The 24276-nt window shown below is 47.3% G+C and overlaps 1 protein-coding gene across 1 annotated transcript in view; it reads right to left on the reverse strand.

Annotated features, from left to right (window-relative positions):
- Nucleotides 1-3524: 3524 nt before the first annotated feature.
- stx1b (syntaxin 1B) overlaps nt 3525-24276 on the reverse strand; it is a 51835-nt gene continuing 31083 nt past the window's right edge. Inside the window, exons 3-10 of the mRNA XM_085404909.1 lie at nt 22146-22245; nt 17945-18019; nt 14342-14415; nt 13426-13534; nt 12427-12500; nt 11099-11236; nt 10892-11002; nt 3525-10738 (exon numbers count right to left, since the gene is read on the reverse strand). Of these exons, the coding sequence (XP_085261035.1) occupies nt 10658-10738; nt 10892-11002; nt 11099-11236; nt 12427-12500; nt 13426-13534; nt 14342-14415; nt 17945-18019; nt 22146-22245 (762 nt within the window). The 3' untranslated portion in view covers nt 3525-10657. The remainder of the gene's footprint in view (nt 10739-10891; nt 11003-11098; nt 11237-12426; nt 12501-13425; nt 13535-14341; nt 14416-17944; nt 18020-22145; nt 22246-24276) is intronic.

The following is a 24276-nucleotide window of genomic DNA, read 5'->3' on the forward strand; positions in this document are numbered from 1 at the left end:
TTAAACTAAAACGAGAGAACAATCAGGTGTCACAGTTAAGATGATACTCAAATTATTCAAGTTAGTCCACAGAGGAGAGCACCACAGGCCTGACAGCAGGAGGTGCATCACTCAGCGTTTATGCTGCAATCCGTCTTTGGTGGCTTTTTGGCAGCAACTGTGATAGTGTTGTTCTGACACACACAACAAAACAAAAACTACACACTAACTACACACTCCAAACACGCTACACATCACAAAACTCGCTCTCAGCGCCATCATTCCCAAAACGTTTCTCTGTTCCTACCAAATAATTAAATCCCACATTGTTCCGTATCATTTTTATTGGTCGACATGTTTACACTTTTCCACTAGTAAGAAAAGGTGGTACGTGATTTGGAGGTGTGGCATGTTGTTTGACCCCAGAGGGTTAATAACACTCACCTTCATTTCATTTCCACAGTGTAACAACTAGAAATCTGCAAATGCCCACAGTGTTGATTCAAAATGTGCTCTGGGACAATCACAGGCATCGGTTGCTACTGACAACAAGAAATAAAGGTATGGGCTGAACCATTTTTTAGTGGTGTTGTAATATATTCAGTTTTAGAATTTATATTCAGTGCTAACTGTAGCTAAGCTCAAAGTGTTAATGCTAGCTTATGTTAATAAACTTAATTGTGATAAGCAAAGCACAAAGGGTGGCAAGAGATTATTTTAGGGTGGCACATGCCACCCCTGTAGATCCGCCCCTGGCAGACGCATAAAAACGTGAACTAAAATGTAAAACATTGAGCTGCATGTTTAAAGCCGGACTTTTATATAAAACTAAATTATTTACGAACAACTGATGTTATAAAACCTATACACGAGAGCTCGAGATCAGCTGTCCCCCAAACCAGGGCTGGACTGGGACAAAAAATCGGCCCGGGCATTTTGACTAGAGACCGGCCCACCAAAAATGTGACGTCATTCAGGGGTAAAACCGCAAAGGATTCTGGGAACTTGTGGCAAGAGGTACTAGCGCATGCAGGCTTTCAATTGAACTCAGTTACACAGCGATAAAAAGAAACACAAAAAAATGGCAAGAAGCTGTTGTATTATTAACTGCAATAGCCGGTGTTGTGCCAAAAAGCGATTGTCTGCCAGAAACTGATTTCCGGTATTTGCCAAAAACTGATTGCTCGTATTTAAATTGCTATAAGTAACTTGCTGGGCTATAATATGTGAAACATATGTCAAATGCATCCCTCATGGATGACATAAAGTCATCTCTCCATCTCCAGCTCTTTTATTTCTCTCTCTCGCTCCATCTCTCTCTGCTGCTCTTCTGTCTCCTCTGTCACAGACTTCTCCACTTTTGATGATAAATCAGCTGGTGCAACATGTAAGGATTGGCACAATTTGTTAAGATTTTGAGGAGTTTGAGAAACTAACCTTAAGCATAAAATAAAATTTACTATCAGTAACTTCATAGCACCCGCCCAGCAGTATTTAAACTCCGTCATGCTAGCTAGTAGCAGTACCAGTTATTCTAAGCGCCTGTAAAAAGTCAGCACAACAAAAACAAACTCCAACTAAACTTGGTTTATATCTGACACAGACAGCAGGTCATAACTTCTTACCTGAAGTTCAGTTCCTCTGCCACTATGACCGGCGGCCGCCTCGGGTCTCTCCTCCTCTTGCCTCCCCTTTCCCTTATCCACCTGCTGGCCTCCACCACTTGCTGATGTTGCTAAATCTGTGGAAGCTATGCCATAGCTACCGCCAAACAATTCAGTTATTTTTACACATTTGGCAGCGTCTGCCTGAAGGGCTTGTTTCCTTTTGGCCCTAATTTTTTCTGCACCTCCTTTCCATTTTTTGTTCTCCATTTTCTTTAGTTCGTCTATAAGATTGCTAAACAAGGGGGAGGGTGCATCCGACCTCCTTGGCTGTAATTGGTCCAGCCCAGAGTCGATCATGACCAATTGGCCAATCCAACACCTTTCATTATTTATACCCTGCCAAAAAAAAAAATCAAAAAAAAAAAAAATCGATCGGCCCATAAAAACAAAAAATCGCCAGCGGCCCACCGGGCAAATGCCTGGTATGCCCGATGGCCAGTCCAGCTATGCCCCAAACCAACCAAGCCAAAGATGTTTCCTCCATTTCAGCTTCTCTGCAGTGGAAATCTGTAGATTCAGTTCTCTGCTGATGACTGCGGATCAAGAACGCACATATCAAACGCGTCATTTCATTAGCTGCACTGTGCTAGTACCAGATTGGACTCCGCTGTTCTTTCAGTGGAGTCTAAACAACATGAAGAATTAATCTTTATGCTCAGATTCAGCTGCTGAGATTTGGCTCCATGTTGATGTGACATCATCGTGAAATCATCACACAGCTGCTGCATCCATGGTGACAATCTCCTGATCCTCCACATCCCATACCTGCTCTGTCGGACTGATCTGTGACTGAGTGCAATGAACTCATCGTCATTTTCATGAAATCACTCTGAGATGATCTGAGCTTTGAAACAGGGAATCCCAGAAAGCTGATTCTGTTCATCTGGACGTTTTCAGAGGGAGAAACATCGTCATCATCAGGTGACGTCTTCAGTCTCAGCTGACTGCAGGTTTCAATCTTATAAACAGGACATTTGCACAATGACTGAAACCAGCCCACTGAAGGAACAATGGGCTGTGAGGTCAGTTTATGATCATTAATATGCAAATTCTCATGACCACTGATCAATAACCATGAGTCCCATTCACAGAGAGTTGGGGAATGGCTGCAATCACAGCATGTAAGATGGTGACAGACGTACCCTTAGGCCCCTCCTCGATTCAGAGATGGTCTTTCCCTTTTCACGTAAATGGCCTCCTTGACTCCGCCCTCAAACCAGCGTTCCTCCCTGTCCAGGATGTTACATCCTCATCATTGAAAGAGTGTCCACTGGCCTGTAGGTGTAAATAGACTGCAGAGTCCTGGCCTGACGAGGTGGCTCTGCTGTGTTGTAGCCAGAGGTTGTTTGGTTTCCCTGATGTATAAATCCTGGTAATCCTCCTGCACTTGACAAATGTCCAGCTGGAATAACCACATTTACTCAGGGCCTTCTTGATGGTGCCCCCCATGTTTCTACCTGTAGTACTGACCCATGTAGCCTCAGTGTTCTTAATGACAGTGTGACACTGGTGTGGTCTTCTGCTGCTTGAAGGCTCAGAGATGCTCTTCTGCACATTGATTGAGGGTTTAGTTAACTGCCTGTTGCCTACCTATCAGCTGAAAGTGGTCAACAACCACGTGCCACCTTCAAGGTCTTTGAAATCACGTTTCTTCCTCACTCTGAGGCTCAGCTTCATCACGTCCACATACCTGAATGCACGTGCTGCCGCCCTGTGTTTGGATGATTAGACGTTGGTGAGCAGCTGAACAGGTGCAGCCGACATGCAGGTACTTTCCCAGTAAACGAAGCCTTTAAATGCTCACACCTGCAGCCAGGTGAGTGCGAGAGATTAAACAGAGACAAAGCAATAAAGATCCGGAGACGCTGCGAGGGTACACTGAACAATCCTTTTCTTTATTCTTTTTTGTTATCATTTCAATATGTCTGTCAGGGTTTGGTTTTTTTTTAAGTTTTTATTTTAAATTAAAATTTTGACACACTTATAAAAGACAGCATCTGCATAGAGTTGTCATCTTAAAGATCCATGAAGAGAGAGAGAGAGAGAGAGAGAGAGAGAGGAGGGGGAGAGCGAGAGAGGGCGGAGGGGGCAGGAGAGAGGAGTGAGTGGGCAAGGGGTGAGGAGGTGGGGGGAATACTGGCACGTCACATGAACTAAACAGAACAGCCAACAGCAGTACAAGAGAGGGGGGAGGACGGGGGAGGCGGGGGCTGGAGGGGGCAGGGTCGGGGGGGAATGTTTTCTTTCTGGAGGGGGGAGAGGGTTGGGGTGGTGAGGTGGAGTGGGGGGGGGGACAGATCGCTTTTACATTACGCTACGCACACATACACACACAAAAAAAACGGGACACAAGTTGCATTTCCGGTCAAAGTTGCGCGCGGCGCCCCTGTCCTCTCTCTTATTCAGCGCTTTGCTTTTTTCTGACCTCAGGGCTCCGCCTCCACCTGCCGTCCCCCTCCCCCGAGATAGCTTTGTTCCTCACTCATCCCACGCCCTAAAAATCAGGTGGGGTTCACACTTCTGCTGTCGCAATTACGGCGTCTGAAGTTCCCGTGCCATGGCCAACGCCTCTGCATGATAAAGACAAGCCCTTGTTTCTCTGAATATTGCACGCTTCGTCAGGTTAGGCCTGTGTGAGGCTAGAGAGCGGGCCTGAAACCAGGTGGTGGCGCTGGTGGCCGTGGCGTGGAGGTGACGCTGAGCCGTCACACCAGGTGAAACCACAGGAAGTGGACCGCTTCACCTGCGTGTCGTCTGGAGCTGAGACCTCCTCCAGGAACTCGTGAGGACTAAACGATGGAAAAGCCACGCAGAAGGAAGACTGCGGCGGCCAAGGTCATCTAACCATCTGAGACGACGATTCTTCTACTAAGATGGACGACTCCATTAACGTGCCGAGTCTCGGTTCTGACGGGCGTAAGCAACCTGGCACCGTGACACCAAGCCACTTTCGCCAGTCAGATTGTTTACAGTGCAGCAGGATGATATTGGATATGGCTAAGTGCTGGCAGGTTGAGTTTGTTCTTTTAGACCTAGGCTCAGGCTAAACTCTGGGGAAGCAGTCAGGTAAAGAGGCGGAGCTTTCGGTGTGTCGTTTGGCGAGCTTGCTTCAGCTGAGATTGAACAGGACGGCGAGAGAGGGAGAGTTTAAAACTGCTAACTTGGCTTCCAAAGTGACGTGCAGGTGTGGCCTGGAAAGCCCTGAAGGCGGGCTTAATTTTCCTAATATGGAGGGAAGCACTTTCATCAGAGGAGCCAGTGGGTGGAGCCTCTGGACCTGGGGTAACAGATGGAGGTGTGGCTGCATTTGTGCCGCAAAAACCTGTGTGGTGTTTTCATTCGCTCCTTCAGAAAGAAACTAAGAGACACGGGCACTCAAAGGGACGGCGGCACCGCTCAGCGGGCGTCCTGCTACTAAAAACACCGCCGTGCCTTCTCCATCCACAGGTGGGCGCAGACACAGCTTCTGAACTGAGCGTGTGCAGACGCGACAATAGGAAGCCAAGTTTCTCCTAGTCTCTGCTGTCGCAACTCAGCTGCACGGTACAAACAGAGGGGGCGCCACAGCAAGGGCGGGCGAAAGAGGCGAAAGAGGACAGAGGCCGGCCTACGTGCAGACTTTGACGGGAATAGATATCTCAGTAGATTTATACATAGACATGCAAGTCATTTTTTCTCTCTTTGAAGTTATTTACAATAATTACATAACACAAAGAATCCAGTTTCAGTTTGACAAAATTGCGAGCATTCAATATTCAATATGACTACTATTATTATGATAACATAACTCCTTTGTACTTCTTTAAATCATTGCTATTATAGAATCGTCATCACCTCCATTTTTAAAGTTGATTCGATCACGTTGTCTCCCTCCGGGTTTTTGCAAATGTTTACTGCATCTTTATTTGTCTGTTTGGTAATAATCATAGTAATAACAACAGTAATAATGAGGATAACGATGTTATTTCAGTGTCTTTCCTACTTGTTATGGCAGGGGTGATTGTGGGCGTGGTCTGTCTCTATTGCCCCTCCCCTAACCCCTCCCACCCCTCCCACTAGAGAACATAAACACTGTTTAAAGTGAATACTGTCGGAGAGCAACGGGACGAGCGCGAGCGCCAAATAAAGAACACTGAACATGTTTGTGATGTCATCACCCAGAGCGGGGCGCCGAGCACGTTTTGGTTTTTCACAATAGTTTCAGGAAGACAAAAATCAGCGTGGAGGCGGCTTAACTGCGCCACAGCGGAGGAGCGACGAAGCGGCAAAGACAGACGCCGCTGTGCTCACGAGTCAGCGTACAGAAATAACCGCAGAGCGCTGGAACGCGACCCCCAAGTCAGGGTCGGCCCACACCGCATTACTCCCACACGGGCTAACGGCTAACGGCGAGTCAGGCTATGGCGTCTTGCGTGTCGCGCTCAAACTCTCTTCACGTGATTTTTTCCAGCGTTGTGCGCCCGCTCTGTCAGAAATGGAAACAACAGAAAGGCTGAATGGCGGCGAACATCCAGATGTGACTCAGATTTATGTTTGTTTGTATTTTTGTTGCGTACACATGTGATGTCACACGACTGCAGTCGGCCTCTCGCACAGGAAGAATGCTCGCTGGAGGATCTGAGATCAACCTTTGACCAAATCTGCTGATGTTTAACTTTCTCTCTCCGGCTGTTCGGAGGTATGTGGGGGGCGTGGCCTGTAACCCTGCAGAGGAGCGTTGATCCTGCAGCGTGAAGACGCAAACCAACTGGGACTCACTTCACGGATGTGTCATGTTTTCAGTTCGGACTCTGAAGGTGGAGGGAGAGAGGCGGGTCGGTCTGATTGATGGCAGTGGAGGGGGTGGGGCTTTTCTATTTGTATATTTATTCTGTTTGTAAACTCGACTCGCGTTGTGCTCTTTGAGATTAGCGGCGAACATTTGGAGGGGAGGGCGGAAATGCTTTGGTCTGAATCGAATCAACGCCACGGCGGTAACAGTGATCATGGCGTCTGCAAGCTTCTCTCCTCGCTTCTGTCGCAATCTAAAAAAAAAAAAGTGGAATTTTGAAACCTGCTGCAACCCGCCCACCTGCGATTGGACGCTTCGCACACTGAAACACACTCGTGCTGCTTCAACACGCACACACACAAATGCAACAGTGGAAGCGAACACGCAGACATCGGGAGGTGACGGAGGCGTCCGAACCCGGCGGGAGGGCTGGAGTTCGTGGGATGGGAATTTAACCTTTCACATTTATTTAAACATCACACCGGTCTCTGAAGAAAACATCGTAAAAATGACGCGTCACAAACGAAAGTAACTGTGAAGTGTTTCCATAGAAACCAAACGGGGTCTGATTGGCGGTAAAGTGCACGACGTGAAGGGTGAGGCGGGGAGGTGGGGTACAAAAAACACCATCATGCAAACTCCACAACGCTTTTGCATGCCTTTTTTATTACCATTATTATAAGTAGTACACACAGTGGGATGGGCGGGGTCTGCAGGGCGAAGGGAGGGGGCAGACTCCGACCCTCTGCGCCATCTTTTTGTACAACCAAACATCTACAGCACGACAGGAAGAGACGAGAGGACGGGGCGGGCAGACGTGCCGACGACCATTTGAACCTTCACTTAGCCGAATCTCCAACTGTTGCCTGCGTGGGTTTCGTGAGGTTTTGTCCATGTTTTCGAGAGGATGGCGGCGGGACCCGACAAGTGACCGCCACGCAGGAGCGGGAACTTTACAGAAAACAAACACTCACACATGGCAAAATCAGTGTCAACAAGCTGGCTGGTGCTATGACGGCATCCTCGCATCCACCACAATCACCAACCCGAGACTGCCGCGACGACTGCGACGCCGCCTGGACAACCGTCAACCGCTCGAACGAACAAAGAACGATGAACGAAGCAGCCAATGGGGACGTGGGTTTAGGTTCTCTAAATGTCCGAGGGAGTCGTGAGACATGTAAACGCAGGTAAAACAAGCACACTGGTTCATATTGAATTGACAGCTCTACATGTGAAAACACCTAAAACCAGAATGGAACGAATGGGCAGAGAGAAAAGTGCGAGATCGACCTACATCTACAGACACGGCACATGACCACACATCTGCTGGGCTCTTTGGAGGAGTCGGGGCGGGGACGGTGCCTGCGAAGCTTTGGTGAACGCGCGTTATGTTTTGGTTTTGGGAAGCCAAGAATGAAACAAAGCCTAACAATCGTCTACACGGCACCACAGACATCTAAAGCTAATGCTAGCTACTGTGATGGGTAAGAAAACACGTTTTCCACAAAACAACATCCGCTTTCCAACGCTCGAGCTGGCTGAGGAGGACACACGACTGTCAAACGAAAGCTAATGTCAGCTTCCTGTCGGCAGGTCTCTACAGAGCAAGGAAGCAAAAAACAGCTTTGACTTGTTATGAAAGGCGGCATGTTCTGTTTTTTAAAGCCCTGTCTCTGAAAAGCTTCAAATAATACATTTCTCAGGAAACATGAAACAAAAACTATAAGTCAGGGACGTCGGAAACCCGATCAGGGTCCAGCTAAAAGATCCAGAGCAGAACAGGTGAAACCAGAGAAGACGCCGTCAAACAAAACTAATCGTGAGCACTGAGCAGGAGGGGACCGTGAGGTTTTAAGGTGGTATTTGGTCGTCCAGCGAGGCCTCAACAGAAGCAGATGAACCTCCGTATCACAGAGCCTGAGCGTAGACGACCCTTCCTCTTCAACGCCGCGGTCCTACATGTTAGCGCAGGCGGTGGCGCGATCTTCAACACAGCACGCAGTCCTGAGATAGGCTGTTTGCTGCGTCACATTTCTATTTTAATCAGCAGTCGCTGTAAGGAGTGACAGTCCTGCAGACGTTCAGCTAACCGCTAATGCAACAAATTCTACTCCACATTTTCAGCCGCCTTTGTCCTGATGCCAGTCTGGACAGAAACGTCTTTAATGTTTAAAAAAGGAAGAAAACTGATGACCCATCTGTAACGAGCAGCTTCTACATAATCTACACGAAACACAAGCTAACGCTACAGCATGCTATAAGCGACGCAGTCACTGGTTCGATATGTAACACGGGGAATTCGCGAGTTAGGGGCGAGTGTCCAGTGTGTCTGCATGAAAAGTTAAACATGGAGTTCATGCATGAGCTGCTGCTGCATTTAATGTACCGCGGAATTTGGAAATCAGCACTGGGAATGACATCCGAGCCATCAACGTTCCCGCAGGTTTGCTTTACTGCTTTTCCACAGAGAACGTAAAAGCAGACGAAGGCGTTCAGAACTGATTTGAACTCATGAACAACGTCATATTAATCAGAAACTTCCCAGGTTAATGAAACTGGAAATTCCAAGTTCCCGGTTGCAATTGAATGCAGCATATGTTGGGAATTTATATGAATGTATGCGTGTCACATGTTCCACCTTCCACAGAGAAAATCCACCAATAGGAACACCTTCTGCTGGTCAGTAGCACCTGTGCAACTCATGCGCTCACACAGCGTGGATGAAAAATCGCACACACACACGCACGCACACTCGGGGCTGCAGGTAGGATCTGGGCGAATGCTTTAAAACGTACAGACTAAACATTAACAGCTAAATCGTGTCAGGCCGATACGTCACGGGACGCGTCACACGCACCAAAACAGCAGCACCACGGAAACAACGAAGCAACAAACGTTCCCCATCAAGAAACGGGAAAGCAACGATATCACCGCGACACTCAGGTAACCAGGGCAACCAGCGCTTCTTAGTGTTGTAGTTACATTTGTTTTTCTTCTTTACTTTTTAATGCGTTCTCTTCATTTTTTAGGATCTTCCGGAAGAACAGCTGTGACAGCTTCGAGATGACGACCGCGGACCTGATCAGATCACCGAAATGCCCAATCCTCATTGGCTGTCCCAGTGACGGGGAGGCGTGGTTTTCTAAACTGCATAGACTGACTCTTGCTCGTCCGAACCCTCCTTCCCCATCGTTCACCTGTCAGTCAAACGTCACGGTCTTTTCTGCCGCCGGCCAATCAAATTCGGCCTGACAACCAGAGGCCCTCCCCGGCTCTTTGGTTGGATAGGTGTGACGAAAAGGGGAGGTTCTTGCCGCGGACACTCCTCCCTCCCCCGAACTCAGAGGGAAGCGTGTCACGGTCAACGTCCTTGATGCGTCCTAAATAACGTGTGGCAGGCCGGGCTTCGCCAGGTTAAGCTAATTTCATTGGCTGACTGAGGTGAACGCCAGGAGTGAGCAACCAATGAGAGGTGGTCTAAAGAGGCAGCGGTGAAACCCCTCCTAGCAACAAGGGGGCGGAGCGTGTTCTGCCAAAGCCGGAAGGTGCTCGTTCTGCAGGCTGACATTCCGGAACCTTCGGCTGCTTGTTCCCGTCTGCGCTCTGGAACAGAAAGTATTCCAGGGCGCAGCTCAGGAACGCTCCAGGGTTCCAGAATGTGATAGAAACATGTTCTCTCTCTTTTTTTTTGGGCTTTTATTTTGTTATCTGAGCTCGTTCCCAAAGGCGCTAAGCTCCGGAGCCTCGACGGGCAGAACTCCCACCCGGCAGCCGTCGCCGTCACTGTCCTCGGAGACTCCGGAAAAACGAAAGAAACTTTTAAAAAATAAGAAAAGAGGCAAAACAAGCAAACAAACAAGTAAATGCCATATTATAGGTCATCAGTTTTTACAGGTAGCTAACCCACGTGTTGCTTCATGTTCAATACATTTACATGTACATCTGTAATAAATAGGTTTATCTGTACCCTCTTTTGTATATGTAGTGTAGTCAGTCAGCTATGATGTCATGGTGTTTTCTCGTGGTTTTTTCTTGTTTTTTGAACCCCACCCGAACCCGTGGTGTTTCCTCTTATCTGTGATTGGGTCGTTATCTCTTCCTAGCTGATTGGTTATCTGTCTTGCATTTGTGTTTCAAGTTTTTGTGTCGTCGTTGGTGTTTCTTTTCTCTGCTGGCTGTCGGTCGGACGGTCGGTCAGTCGGTGTTCGGTCGTCACGGCAGCAGGTGGCGGAGCGCGTTACATGCCCAGCGTGCCACCGATGGACGACGCCAGGACCACGCCGAGGATGACACAGCAGATGATGATCATGATCTTCTTCTGCGGGGCGACGACAGAAAACAGAGCGGTGGTTAAAGATGTCAAAAGTCTTAACACCTGGATGTAGCGTCCAGCAGGGGGCAACTCTGAGCGCACAAAATTACACATCATCTCGCTCATAACACAAATGGGGGCTCATCCGGGATTCCTTACCTTGCGAGCCTGGCTCTGGTATTTGACGGCCTTCTTGGTGTCGGAGACGGCTCGCTCCACGTAGTCGACGGAGTGCTCCACGTTGTACTCGATTCTGTCAATCATCTCGCCCTAAAAAAACACACGGGAGGCAGAATTTAACTTGAACCGCCCCATGGCAGCCCTTTGACGGGCTGCATGAATTTCCTGTTGCATCACGGGACGCACCTGGCTCTCGACCAGCATGGCCATGTCGACGAACATGTCGTGCAGCTCACGGATGCTGTTTTCCAGCTTGATGATCTCAGTGTGCCGGGTCTCGATCTCGTTCAGGGCCTGCTTCGTCATCTGAGAGTCCATTTTGATCTGCGAGGCAGGTTCACACAGGTCACAACTCTGAGCAGCGATGGAGTAATTGTGATTTTTTCCACCACTCTGATTTGCTTGTTCTTTTGTTTGTTTTTAATTTTCTCTCCATATTTATTGTCATCAGATTTTTTATATCAGTGAAGTCGTACAAATGAAGTCAAGAATCGAAGATCTTCTACTCTTCTCATGTTTTCATTTATAGAAGTTATTAAACTGGTTCTATTTAGAAAAAAATGCATAAATGTTTTTAAAGATTAAATTAAATTAAAATTACATTTTATATTAATTTCAATACAATTAAAAATCTCTTGACAATATTTCAAATCAATCTTTCAAATTAAAATCATATCAACCATTTTTTGTGAAAAAATTGAGCATAAAGTATTTTTCAGCTGCTTTTCGATGGATAAGTAAAACTAATAGGATCTTCCTTTCAGATGGTTTTATTGTGGAAAAAGTGCAACTATGTGAAATATTTTTAGACTCTCTTTTGGTTCTTCTTGAGGGAAACTCTAAACTTTGATTCAAATTAAACCTTTTCAGTGCTAAAGTCTGTGCCTGCTGAATTCCTGAAAGGCTTTTAATTTGAAATTTTTGAGCTGTACTGAAGTATGTCAACTTGCAGTTAAATAGAAAGCAGAGCTGAAGTACCTTGGGAGGGTGAAAGCAGTTTAAATCTTTCGATTTAATTCATACTAAATGAAAGATTTTAACAGTTAAACCTTCTAACAGCACATGCTGGATACAGCTGTGACCTCTGACCTCCAGTCCTTTCAGAATGACTTACCTTTTTGCTGTAACCGAACAACTGCTGTCAGTCTGTTTCTTCCTGAGCTCCTCTGGTGTCCCAGTCACTATACTGTGACGTCACAACCAGACGAGCTCAGTGCTGATTGGCAGCTCAGTGTTCAGTTACAGTCACCAGCAAACATGGGAGCTTTTAATTTGAAGGAGCAGGAATAGCATGACACAACTCCTTCAAATTAAAAACCTCTGCAGCTCCCATCATACCCCTCCCCCAGCTCCCATCTTACCCCTCCCCCTCCGTCCCCTTTCTGTCATGTGACAGTGGCCGTGTTCGCTTGATGTCTCAGCGCACCTCGTGGCCGTTCTGCATCCCAGACACTTGCCAGGATGCAGAACGGCACAGGTAACGTAAGCCGGGTGGGCTCAGGTGCGTTGCTTACATCATCAGTGAAGATGGCCAGCTTGCCACTCTCCAACATGTCCTCGAGCTCCTCGTTGGTAGTGGTTCTTCCAGCTGCAGAGAGAGAACACAGAGCAACACAGTTAGAGTCGCACAGCATCGCAGCGAGAAAACGACGAATCAGGAAAAGAAGCTGACAGAAAATGAGGTTTTGCTAAACACACCAACAGAGACACATAATCGAACAGCTGATGGCACTCAGTCACTTGAGAGTTAAACTGAATCCAGCCCGATGTTAAACAGTAAAGCTGGGACGCTGTTCTTGGACACGTTATCTTACACGCCTGAACACGATCCAACAGGAAATCTGTATGAACATAACTAATACAAGCTCTTTGGTCATGTGCTTGGTATAAACCCACAGCCGAGAGACTAAACTTACGTAGAATTAAAAAATAATCAAGGCCAGAGTTTTGGCTCATGATGAAAACGTTAATATGTTCCATGTTTTCACAGTGGCCATGTGTCCACAAACTTTTGGCCACACAGGGTAAGTCTGGCAGCTGTGTGAAGGTCAGCTGATGCTGCTGAGAGGAAAGTAGCTGCACGCGGCCTCTGCAGTCTGTACTGTTTATCTGTCTGCATCAGTGTGTGTGTCCCTGTGTGTGTGTTGTCCTGTGATGTTTATCTACACACTGTGTTGACCTCATTTATTATTTACAGCCATCAAACTGACTGAAACACCAACAGCTGCAGTTCCTGTGACGTCCAGCAGAGGCAGCGGTGAGCCAGCCCCACACGGACAGATGTGGGTTCAAACAGCAGCAGCTCTGATGTTTAGATTGTCATTATCTTCCATCCACAGGTTTGTGCTGCCTTTCTAGTCTCGCTGACCACTCAAAGCTTTATCTCACCTACAGCCAGTTCAGAGTCATCAAGACCTTCGAGCCTTCAGGTTGAGAGATGACCTCTGACCTCTGAACAACCATGGTGCTGACATACAGTAAGACTGCGTGTTGCTGGCGTGTTGTGTACTCACTGATCTCCAGCTGTCTCTGGATGCGGTCCTTGCAGCGGTCGCGGTACTTGGACTGCGTGGTGTTGTACTCAGTCATCACCTCCACGAACTTGCGTGACAATGTCGAGTGCTGCAGGAACACAGAACACTTTTACCTGGAGCCATAAATTCATCCACGTCTGCATTCATAAAAAACTTCTCTGCAGTTTTGTGGCTCGTTCGGCCTCCACCCTGAAATCTACACCTGTGTGTCACACATTTAGACAAAACTATAAGATGACAATAAAACAGCTTTGAAAAGCTTAAAATGCATCAAAAGCTTTGTCTCATCAGATCATGTGTGTGTGTGCGTTCAGACATAAAGCACGCACACTGCTGTCAGTGGTGTTGCAGTTCTTTTTCTCTGCCACCAGGAGGCAGCAGGGAGCAGACTGCTGGAGAGGAGTGGGGGGAGCCAGGAGCCAATGACAAAGCAGAATACTGCAGGGTCAAATTACAGACAAATCACGAGACGAGCTGCGGAGGCGAGAGGGCGCCTGGAGAACACAAATAGCACCAAGTCACATGGTTCCTGTGAGGAGGCGCACACGCTCAGTAGGACGTTAGAACAGAAAGAAGAAAGGAAGGTACAGCAGGAAGGGAGGATCCCTGAGTGGGTGACAGCACGGGGTCAAGGGTCACCGCTTGCATGAAGGGGCTGTTAACATTTCAGCTGGAAGGGCAATTAAACACAAAATAGCCTCCTAACATCCAGCAGGGGTCAGGAGGAGGGCTTTCTGGCCTGTTTGAAACGGTGATGTCAAAACGAGCATATGAGGTTTCACTTGAAAGGTATGAATTTATTGTCATGCAGCTGAAACGACCCCGTACACGTGGCTTGTTTCAGAGGTCAGATGTTCCACGTCACATCTGCTCTCCTGACAAAAGCACGGCTCACCTGCGTCTTACGGATCCTGAGGTCCGCTGATGATCTGTTGAGCCCCTCCTCCTGCTCGATGCTCTGCTCGATTGCTGCGGGAAAACAAACAGAGCGAGTTCAACGCTGAAGCAAAGCTGGCAACGCAACAGACGCGCCAACGGGAAACAACGAGGGCGAACGAGGACCGAACGCCTCGCTCAGAGTTCAGCAGGTTCACTGAGAAAACCGTTAAACAGCTTCAAACTAAGGTTATCATAGTGAACTTCAACCAAAGACTGAAAGCGAGTAATTCAATATAATAACAACACTGAATTACTGAAACCACCAAAACTCCAAACAGCAAACAGACATCTTTCATCCTTCCACCAGCGCAGCGGTTTGTGTCCAGTGTTTCTGCTAAATGTGTTTTGGCCTCTTTCAGAATTCATGCAGGAAACTGAAACTCGCTGCCTACGTTGAGCAGCAGGGAAACACATTTTTGAAAATGTTTTTTTTCCATATGACAAATGAAAGAATGGGACAGTAAACTGACGTTAAACAGCCTGTTCACCAACACTGCCCCCCTCATCCTCACCCTGCTTCATCGCCTCAGCGCTCGAATGAAGTTGAATAATGCAACACCAAAGAAGCTCCACAGGAACAACGTCGATGTGTCAAAATCAGGTCTGTTGTCATATATTCAGGCTGAAATCTGCTTTCTCGCTGCTCTGACAGTAAACGACGTGCATGATTTGTACAGCTGGTGTTAGAGATACTTTCTAATTCTCAAACATGACCTGTGTTTATAAAAGTCCAACTTCACAGATTAAAACCTTCATTACAATCCAGAAGCTGTGACAGCAGAGGTCGACTACATGGCGTCAAAAGCTCTGTTAAGTGTAACGATGTCAAACTGAAGCAGCCTGACTGCAGTGAACACAAACACTGTTGAACCTACAAACACTAAACCTTTGGCTGCAGTAACAGGAACCGACACGTTTCTCCTCGTCTGCTGTGAACATTTGTTTGTGTTACTTCAGCACAAACTCCGCAGTAGATTGATTTGATTTAGTTATTCGTCTTAGTTTCTCTTTATATTGGGTGATTATTGCCAATTCCTTAGTGGCTTTTTGCCCACAGCATGAGAACTGCTCCTGAAGTGTGGATTTTGTAATAAGCTTGTCAGCCTGAAGGGGGCGATGCAAAGACTAGAGCTGCAGATGAACTAATGCAAGGTCAGACAGACTGAGATCTGTGAGGAATGTAAAATGAAAAGAACGTCACAGCTGGACGTTACCTCAGTGCAGTGTGTGTGCATGCGTGGACACCATGGTAACCGGCTGCAGGTCTGTCCTGTGTCATGTGACTCTGATGTGAGTTTGTCTCTGGCATTTGATGAGCTGAAATGCTTACATAATGGTTTCCACTCAGTCACTGTTCTTGTTTTAGATACAATGTGGGGACCCATGTCTGTTGGGAACACTGTGGTAATGAAGATGATGAAATCTTATGCTAGGACCTGCTTTAAGTCTCCATGAAATTAATGCAAGTTGATATCTTGTAATGTGATAAAATCACGGTGTGTGTGTGCTTCCTGGCTCGTGGCCCAGCTGCTCGCTGCTGGATCCACAATGACTCAGCAGTATCACGTAGCACTGATGGTGTGTGTGCGTGGTGTTGGTGTGCATTTGTCTGTGTGACAGTGAGATGAAAACTCGGTGAGTAAGCAACAGCTTGTGGGTCCTCGTGTGATTGAGGACGACTTTAGCATCTTTAGCTTATTTAGAAAAAAACATGTTTGTTCTTACGTAAAAATCTGTTGCAGGACTATGAGCTTCATGCTGACCACGGTCCAGGAGCATGATGAAACAGAAAATCTGACATATTGATGAACACACTGATGATTGATGTTACTGAAACAGATAGAAATAGGAAGCAGAATGTCTAAAAAAAGGAGCTTCATCCCCAAACTTTGCTCTTCTTGGTAAAAGTCCAGCAGATGAGTGAATCTTTGAATGAGGGCTTTATCGCACACATCCTGACCGCTGACAACATCAAAAACATAATATCGACGCGTCACGCCAGAACACCTCGTGGCGTGGATGTGCTTGCCCCACCTCTGTAAGCTGCTATGCAACTGCAGCCGGGCTTATTTCAGATGTTATTCAGGGGTACTGTCTCTTTAAAAACTGGACAGTTTCACAGTCTGAACCCACAGTCGCTCAGACACGGAGACAAAGACTTTTTAAGAACACAAATCTGCTGTGGGCAGAGCCTGTCTGTACCCATCCCTCAAACACCCCCCGAGGATGACAGATCTACAGTAGGACCTGCTGCAGTGTGTGTGTTTATAAAAACACTCGTAGCCTCGCAGGGGTTCCAGTTATAGCTTTATCTCCAGCATCAGCGCTAGCTATTCTCAGACCGCACATGTCGTCTGTGTGTTTTCACACACACATCGTTCTGGTGTGTGTGTGAGTGTGTTTCATCCTCAGGGTGTTCATATTAAAGCGGTGATGTCCTTGAACCTTCAGCATGAACTGACTCAGTAGCTTTAAGCTCATTGGCCTGCGAGTGCGTGTGTTGCTGTACCAACGACTGCTGCTCGATATACCGCCACGCCTGTTTCTGAACATTGTCTTCTTTTGCTGAAGGTCAACAGAAAACACCGTAAACCCTCCAATAAAGCTGGACTCACATTAAAACGTCACGGGTGTAGGAATGGCGGCCCCATGAGGCGTGGCCTCCTGTGTCACCTGTTCACAGGTGAATTATTTGCTGTGAATGTCACAAAGAACTGGTCACATGTTTCACACAGGTGAGAACAAGAGAGGGGCTTTCAGAGGTCAGTGTCCAAAATATTAGGAACACACAAATAGACCAAAGATCCCGAGCGTACGACTGACTCTAAAAGTTATACTTACGTGACATCACCACTTCTGGATCGATTGTGAGCCAGCTTGGCTGTGGATCAGGGGGCGGGACAACGGCAAGCTTTACATCCTCTGACACGCGTCATTGACAGGTAATTTAAGGACCCTACTCCTCATTTCTACCTCCATCTGCATGTTCTTGGACTCTTTGATATAGCTGCTTTGCATGAATCCGTTCAGAATAATCCTTCTTTACCTTGTTCTGGGTCTTTATTTACACTTGTAAACTATCCTGCTTTTAATTGAAGAGTTTTACAGCAACCAGCAAAACTCAAACGTTCACAGACGCTGAAAATCACCTGCAAGCTGCGCGCTGAGCTCGTGTTTGACTCTGTGCTGAAACAAGCTGCTCACAGCGCACCGAAATAAGCTCTCAGGCTGCAGCACGAAGTCCTGCCTCTTCAAACAGCAGCAGGAAACGGATTCATGCTGCTGGGATGGGACAGGAATATAAATACACTCGTCCTTCAGAGATTTCCCTGAGAACCCAAACTGACTTACAGCGAGTAATGTGAACTTCTAGAGCCTCGCAGTAGATCCTGTAAAGTAATTAAAGAATGCGTCGTGAATTCACTCGGCGCTGTCTGCAGCAGGACGTCGATATAAATGGGTTTGGATACGAGCGTCTCCGCTCTGTCTGAGAAGATGCTTCCTCATCAGAGCTCCTCGCCTGCACCGTGATGTTTCCTGCAGCAGCGCCAGGACGTACCTTTTAATTTTGAGCGAACTTTATTGGCTGTCTTCTTGATGTCAGCTGTGAGGTCCTCCAACTCCTGCTTGGTCTCTGCAAAGAAAAGAACCAACACAGTGAGTTTGTGATGCCAACAGCAGAGATCTGAAGCTAAAGCTGAAACAGTCTCACTCGTTAAGGCTAAAGCTTTTTTCTGATTGGCTGCAAAAAGTTTGAAGAGCGGGTGGGCGGGCTTTGTGGTCCTCTCTGACATCATAAAGATCCAACACTGTGAGCCTGTTTCCTGTCGGTGTCAGCTGCCAGCACCTGGTGTACAGGTGTTCCTGACTCAGATCTGGCCCTAACACAATAAAACGGTTGTTCTGGGTTATCATCAGGTTTTTATTATTCCTCATATTTGACGAGCTGCTATTTGTGAAACGATCATGAAAAATGATTCGCGTTTGATCTCTTCAGGAAGCTTCCGGAACGCCAGAGAAAGACAAACATCTGTATTTCCCTTCATGGTTAATTTAGTTTATATTTCATATTTGATCATTTGTATTCTCTAGGATCGATCGGGTGTTTCACCATCACGAGACCTCTGCTGGATCTGACGAGGTTAAAAACAAACTGGTGTTCTGAGAGCAGCCTCTTCAAACTCCACCTGACCTCCACCTCTTCCCTTCAAACTCCCAGCGACGAGTCGGAGTTGAATTCAGAGGCTCTGATTGGCTGTTAGCTGTTTTTGCTAAGCAGCTCTTGGTTTTGTGTAGAAGCTGAGCTGTCGTGTTTGCCTCCCCCTTCACTGCTGGTGTATCGAGGCTTCCACTAAGAGTCCAATCAGGTCGATGCACGCAGTCGTGTAAGCGCTGAGGCTGGAGGAAGCAGACGAGCAGGAGGGCGTGCAGAAACATCACATCCTGTCAGCCATGATGGAGGACAGCGGAGGCAGCAGGCGCCAACTGCAGCTGCGCGCTGAGATTTACAAGCGCTGCAGCGCCGCTTGGCCTTTCCCGCCACTGACTCGCTTCACTCCTGCAGCTCTCATTAGCATGTCATGCTAAAGCTAGGGAACAGTCTGCGAGTGGGACTCGAACGTCAGCACATCCATGCCTGCAGAGGCTGCACACAGCTCAGTTTAGCCCACTGATGACCTTTTTCCACTCATTTCTGACGAGTCAGCGACTTTTTTAAAACTGCTGGTAAAGAAAAGACGTGACGCTGTAGCGGCGGCCTCAGCGAGGTCCTCTCCACGTGTGACGGTTAAACACTGACTTTACTTTTCTGTGCGGCGAGCCTGTGTCTTGAGCTGATCATAATCACTCATTTTCTGCCCCTTTGTGGTCGTCGGCCATGTTATAGACTTACAGGAAGTTGGTCTCCAACGTGACCTGAAGCTTCATCGGTTTCTTTTTATATCAAAAATCTTTCTTTACACTTTCAGGTACTTTTATTCTGAAAATCAGGACAAATTCCTACAGAATCGAGATCACAATACGTCGGTCCGATATGACGAAACGAGTGATGCCGAATTTCAACGTGTTACCATAACAACAGGAAGTTGTTGTACCTCCAGTACGCCTGAACGCAGGTGCCTCCATTTTGACTCCACAGGCTGTACATAAAAGATGGAAGTGCCCACAGTACTCTTGGGCTATGGAGGCGTGACGACGGAGGGACTGTGGATCCGTGCGGCAGCGACCCGTCAGCCACACAGAAAATCCTACTTCCTGCTCCTTCCTGATGCTGATGACGCCCAAAACAAACGTCACGTTTTATTCAGGGAGACCTGAAACCAGCGACTGAGACCACGAGCTAGTCAAGGTCACCGGTTTGTTCCTCTTCCTGTCAGGCGACGACGACGAGCGTTGGACGGATATCGGTCTGCGACGAACGAGGCCGAGCGGGGTGTTTATGAATGGGCTGTACTCCTCTGCTCTCACTACAATTCCCATCATGCATTATTCAGGCAGAAACACAGGGATGCATTTTGCATGACGGCCTGTCGGCAGCTGAGCGCGAGCTGACCCAGAACTGAGGGGGAGAAGAAGACAGAAAGCGACATGATTTCACCAGAAGGAGAAGAAGAGTCGGAGGTCAGACGAACACGAAGTGACGCTTAAAGACATCAGAGATCCCGTCTGAGCTCCAGAACCTCAGCCGCTGTCTGTACTGCAGACGTCACCGAACATCCTTTAACATTCGATCTGCTGTAGGGTTTAAAGAAGAACGTCAACGCTCTGCTTTCATGTAACCTAAAATACTTGGAGACCGTGTGGCTGCGCTCGTGTTTTAACTCTGCTTAATGTTCCTCGCCGTAAACATGTAAAGCATCACTAACATTCAGGATCCCTGTGATGTCACACGGTCGTTCGCTTGCTCTGGAAACTCTGGAAACGTTCAGATTTGTTTCCGGGTTTAGTTTTGAGGAGTTTGGGACCCAGCAGATATCAGGGGTCAATAGTTATGATGCAGCAATGATTCTGCGTCGTGTAGCGTCCGTGTGCTGGGAAGAAGTCTTCAGTTAACCAGGTTTAAACTCAGATTTGTGGATTATAAAAGTCTCACAAACTCCCAGCATGCATCTGAGAGTAGCTCTGCAGCGAGGGCGCGTTTGGTCGGGGTCACCCTGTAGACGCAGCGTTTCTTCGTTAGCCCGTATCGGCGTGTAACAGCACTGACTCTCAGGTAGAGCTGCGCCCACCCGTTCCCCTTCGGTCATTTTCCTGCACAGCTCACGCCGACCGAAGGGTTTCACATGTCACCGCACACTCACAGCGTTACACACACTTACGGCGAGGCAGCCGAGGCTCGTCATCTCCTCCGAGGTTAACGTCACTTCATGCAGTTTAAACAGACTTCACAGCATGAGGGCGGGGATCAGAGGGAGCGACGGCGACGAAGGAGACGAAGACAGCGAGAGAAAGGGAGGAGAGGGTGGAGGAAAGGAAAAAGGAAAGGATGGAAAAACAGGAAAAGAACTTAAATCATGCAGCAACAAAAGAGAAAAACAGCGTGCAGACAGTCGGACAGCATGCAGAGCAAACAGAAAAGGTGCAAACATGAAGCCGCATCCTGTTCTTCAAACAGACACAGAAGGTTATAAATCATCTCCTCACGCGGCTAAACAGGAGCGGGCGGCGTGCGGGCGCTACGAGGTCACAGCAGGTGGGTCCAGCTGATGACTTACAGTCAGCTGTTCACAGTCAGCTGTTCGACACTAAAACGAGCTGCAGCACAAAGTCGCCGTTCAGCGCCTGTTTACGTTTCCTGCTGCTAGAACTTCCTCAGAGGCTCATTTTGCTCATGCACGCCATTAACCAGCATCAACTCCACATTTCATAAACCCAGGCAGTTTGCTCGTGCACGGAGACAGAAATGTCTCTGGACCTCTTCGACACCGAAGGAAACCTGACAGCAGGCGGCTTCTGTCAGGAGGATTTCAGGGGTAAAAGGCGTGGACGGCGTCTCGCCAACGAAGAGCTAAAAAGGGTCGAAGCCCGACGCGGAGCGGAACCCCTGAGGCGGAGACTCTGACGGCGCAGACGTGGCTGTCGGTGTCAGCGCTGACATTGAGTCATTGTTGCTGAGTCACAGCACGCCGTGTCGAGATTGGGACTCGCCAGGCCTCGTGCTCTCAGACCGGAGACGCTCTTATCGTCCCCCCACAGTGTCAGGACGAGCGGCGGAGCAACGGATGGGCGCGCTCAGTGGCGGTTTGCCAGCAGTGAGCTGCAGCATTCGTCAGCCAGCAGTTAACGGGATTAGAGGTCACTCTGAGGTCGGGGGTCGAGTTACTGAAGGGTTCTGACACGTGGACAGCGTTTGGAGAGCGCCCGCCGATCGACCAGCACAACCTCACACAGCTGCTGTGGCGGAGGGATACGCTGTGACGCTGCTCTTCATACCTCCTTACTTTTAACCAGTTCACGGTTCAGTCGCCTTCGTTTCTTTTATGATTTTTGAAGCTAATTTCTGACTTTTTTTTAGCAACTTCACAAAAATGAAAGTCGCCACAGCTCGGTGTTAAACTCTCGTTTGTAGCGACCATGGTAACATCACCCGAATCGTTTCTGTCCGAGCTCCTTAGATAACAGACTCCTACAGAACCGCAGATATCGCCACCTGCTGGTCACTGCATTAGTTGTACTCTGCGGCGATGGAGTCGGAAAGAAGCTGAAACTGAGACGTTTGCGAGACGTCGCGGCGGCTCCGTGAGGCTGCCTGAGGGTCTTACTTTCGTCAGGATTGGGTGCGGCCAGGATGGCGCTGTGCTGCTTCTTGACCTGCTCCACGTCCTCCGACAGCTTTTCTATACAGCCTCGGATCTCCTCCACCTGAACCAAAAACACACAAGAACAAAATCAGTCTTCAAACACGACATTTATTTCCCATCATGAACTGGTTTTAGGGCCTCAGTCAGTGATAACATTAAACCTGATCACAGCTTGTTTAAGCCAAGCTTTAGTTTTTTACAGCTTCTGTATGGGCTCAAAATGTGGTCATAAATATTTTGTACTTGTAAAAAAAAATTTGTGTGTGGACTTAGCCAAAAAAATCCTGCAAGTTACAAGTACGGATTTTGACCCTATTTTTCTTCCTTTCATCTGATTGGTCAATGTCATGTCAATCACAAATGTAACGATCCAATCAGAGAACAGATGGGTTTTGCTGTCGGAGGGGCGCTTTTTTTGAACTGCAGGTCCTTGAAGGGTGATACAGTTTGAAGCTGGAGGATCTCTATATAAATATCCGATAGCAGCTAGGTCCCCTAACTTTCAGCAGCTGTTGAAAGGATAAAGTTGTGGTTTATCAGTGGTTAGAAACACCGTTATTACTTTAGGATTAGTTTAACACAAAGTCAGGGCTGACCCGGGACCATTGCTGTGAGTCACAGTGCGCAGCATAAAAGTCCTTTCACATCGGACGCAGGATGTGCTGCTAATGCTAACTAAAAGCAAATGATCCAGAATTTGTTGCTGGCTGCTGGGCTCTGTGGGGTTTTGCAGCAGCTCTACCTGTACTAGATGCACCTGCTCCTTGTCTTTTCTATCTCTGACTTTATGTGAACTACAAGAGTTTTTTTTTGCTAGTTCTTCAAATGTTCGATAAAAACATGTATGCTAATTCATAACGAAGAAAGCTTTGTAATGAAGACTGTCATTTACAAAACACTGCCCGCCCCCACCCCGCGGTCCGCAGCGCTGTTGAAAAGGCTGTGGAAGTCCCTGTATTAAACACGTAGACCTGTGACACAAAAATCACCGAACTCGGACGACCACAGACTGTTTTCCTTCGTGGTGATGAAGGAAAACGCTGGGTTGGCATGTAAAAGGGCATTTATTCCCTTCAAGGACCTGCAGTTCAAAAAAAGCGCCCCTCGACAGCCAAACCCATCTGTTCTCTGATTGGATTGTTACATTTGTGATTGACATGACATTGACCAATCAGATGAAAGGAAGAAAAATGGGGTCAAAATCCGTACTTGTAACTTGCAGGGTTTTTTCTAAGTCCACACACAAATCTTTTTTACACATACAAATCCTGATTTACAAGTACAAAAAGTTTATGACCACATTTTGAGCCCATACTTCTGTCGCCTGTTTCTGATGTTTTGAAGATGTTTTATGAGTTTTCGCTCACTTGATGTTTTCATGTTGATGTTTATGTTCTTCTACTCTGGGACGTCCTAATGTCCATTAACCTTTTAAGGGTGTACGCTCTGATTCGTGCAACCATTTTAAATCCTGGTAGAATTTCAACCACTTAAGCTAGCGCAATAATTTAGTTTGCATATGAAACTCAGCTCGACCCAGGTCGCGGTTCCTGTCTGCCGCACAGGTCCAAAGGTTTACTTTGTGCCTGTGTGCTTTCACTGTTGGAAACAGTTTATTTTGATGCGGTTTTTGTAAATTGTGAACAATAATATTTATATTTGTTTTTCCTGCAGTTTGTAAAAATTCTTGAATCTCAAAAATGAAACTATGAAGACACTCAGAATAAAATTTCCTGTGGTTGAAACGATTTTGTGCAACTTTGCATTCTGAGGGATGAAGCTCGAAATATGTGTAAAAAAACAGAAACGACTTTTATTTTCTTGTTGTTTAATGTATTTCGTTATTATGAACTTAATGCAAACATGTCATTAAAACTTGGGGCATATTGATGTAAAGCAACTTGAAATGCTCCAAACAACGTCACTACAGCAGGTAAAGATATGAAGCTACGCTCGGGCAGACTTGGTTCTACGGTGGGCTTTAAAGGTTAATGTGATTTTGCACATCATTACTTCTTTGTCTGCTTTTGCTGATATTTTTCAACGTGCTGATGGCGTGCAGCCTGAATCCTGAGCTCGCTCCATCGCAGCC

This window comes from Rhamphochromis longiceps, linkage group LG4 (assembly GCF_057381845.1).
Source record: "Rhamphochromis longiceps isolate RC_006_pf linkage group LG4, R_longiceps_female_GT1.1, whole genome shotgun sequence".
Taxonomy (NCBI): domain Eukaryota; kingdom Metazoa; phylum Chordata; class Actinopteri; order Cichliformes; family Cichlidae; genus Rhamphochromis; species Rhamphochromis longiceps.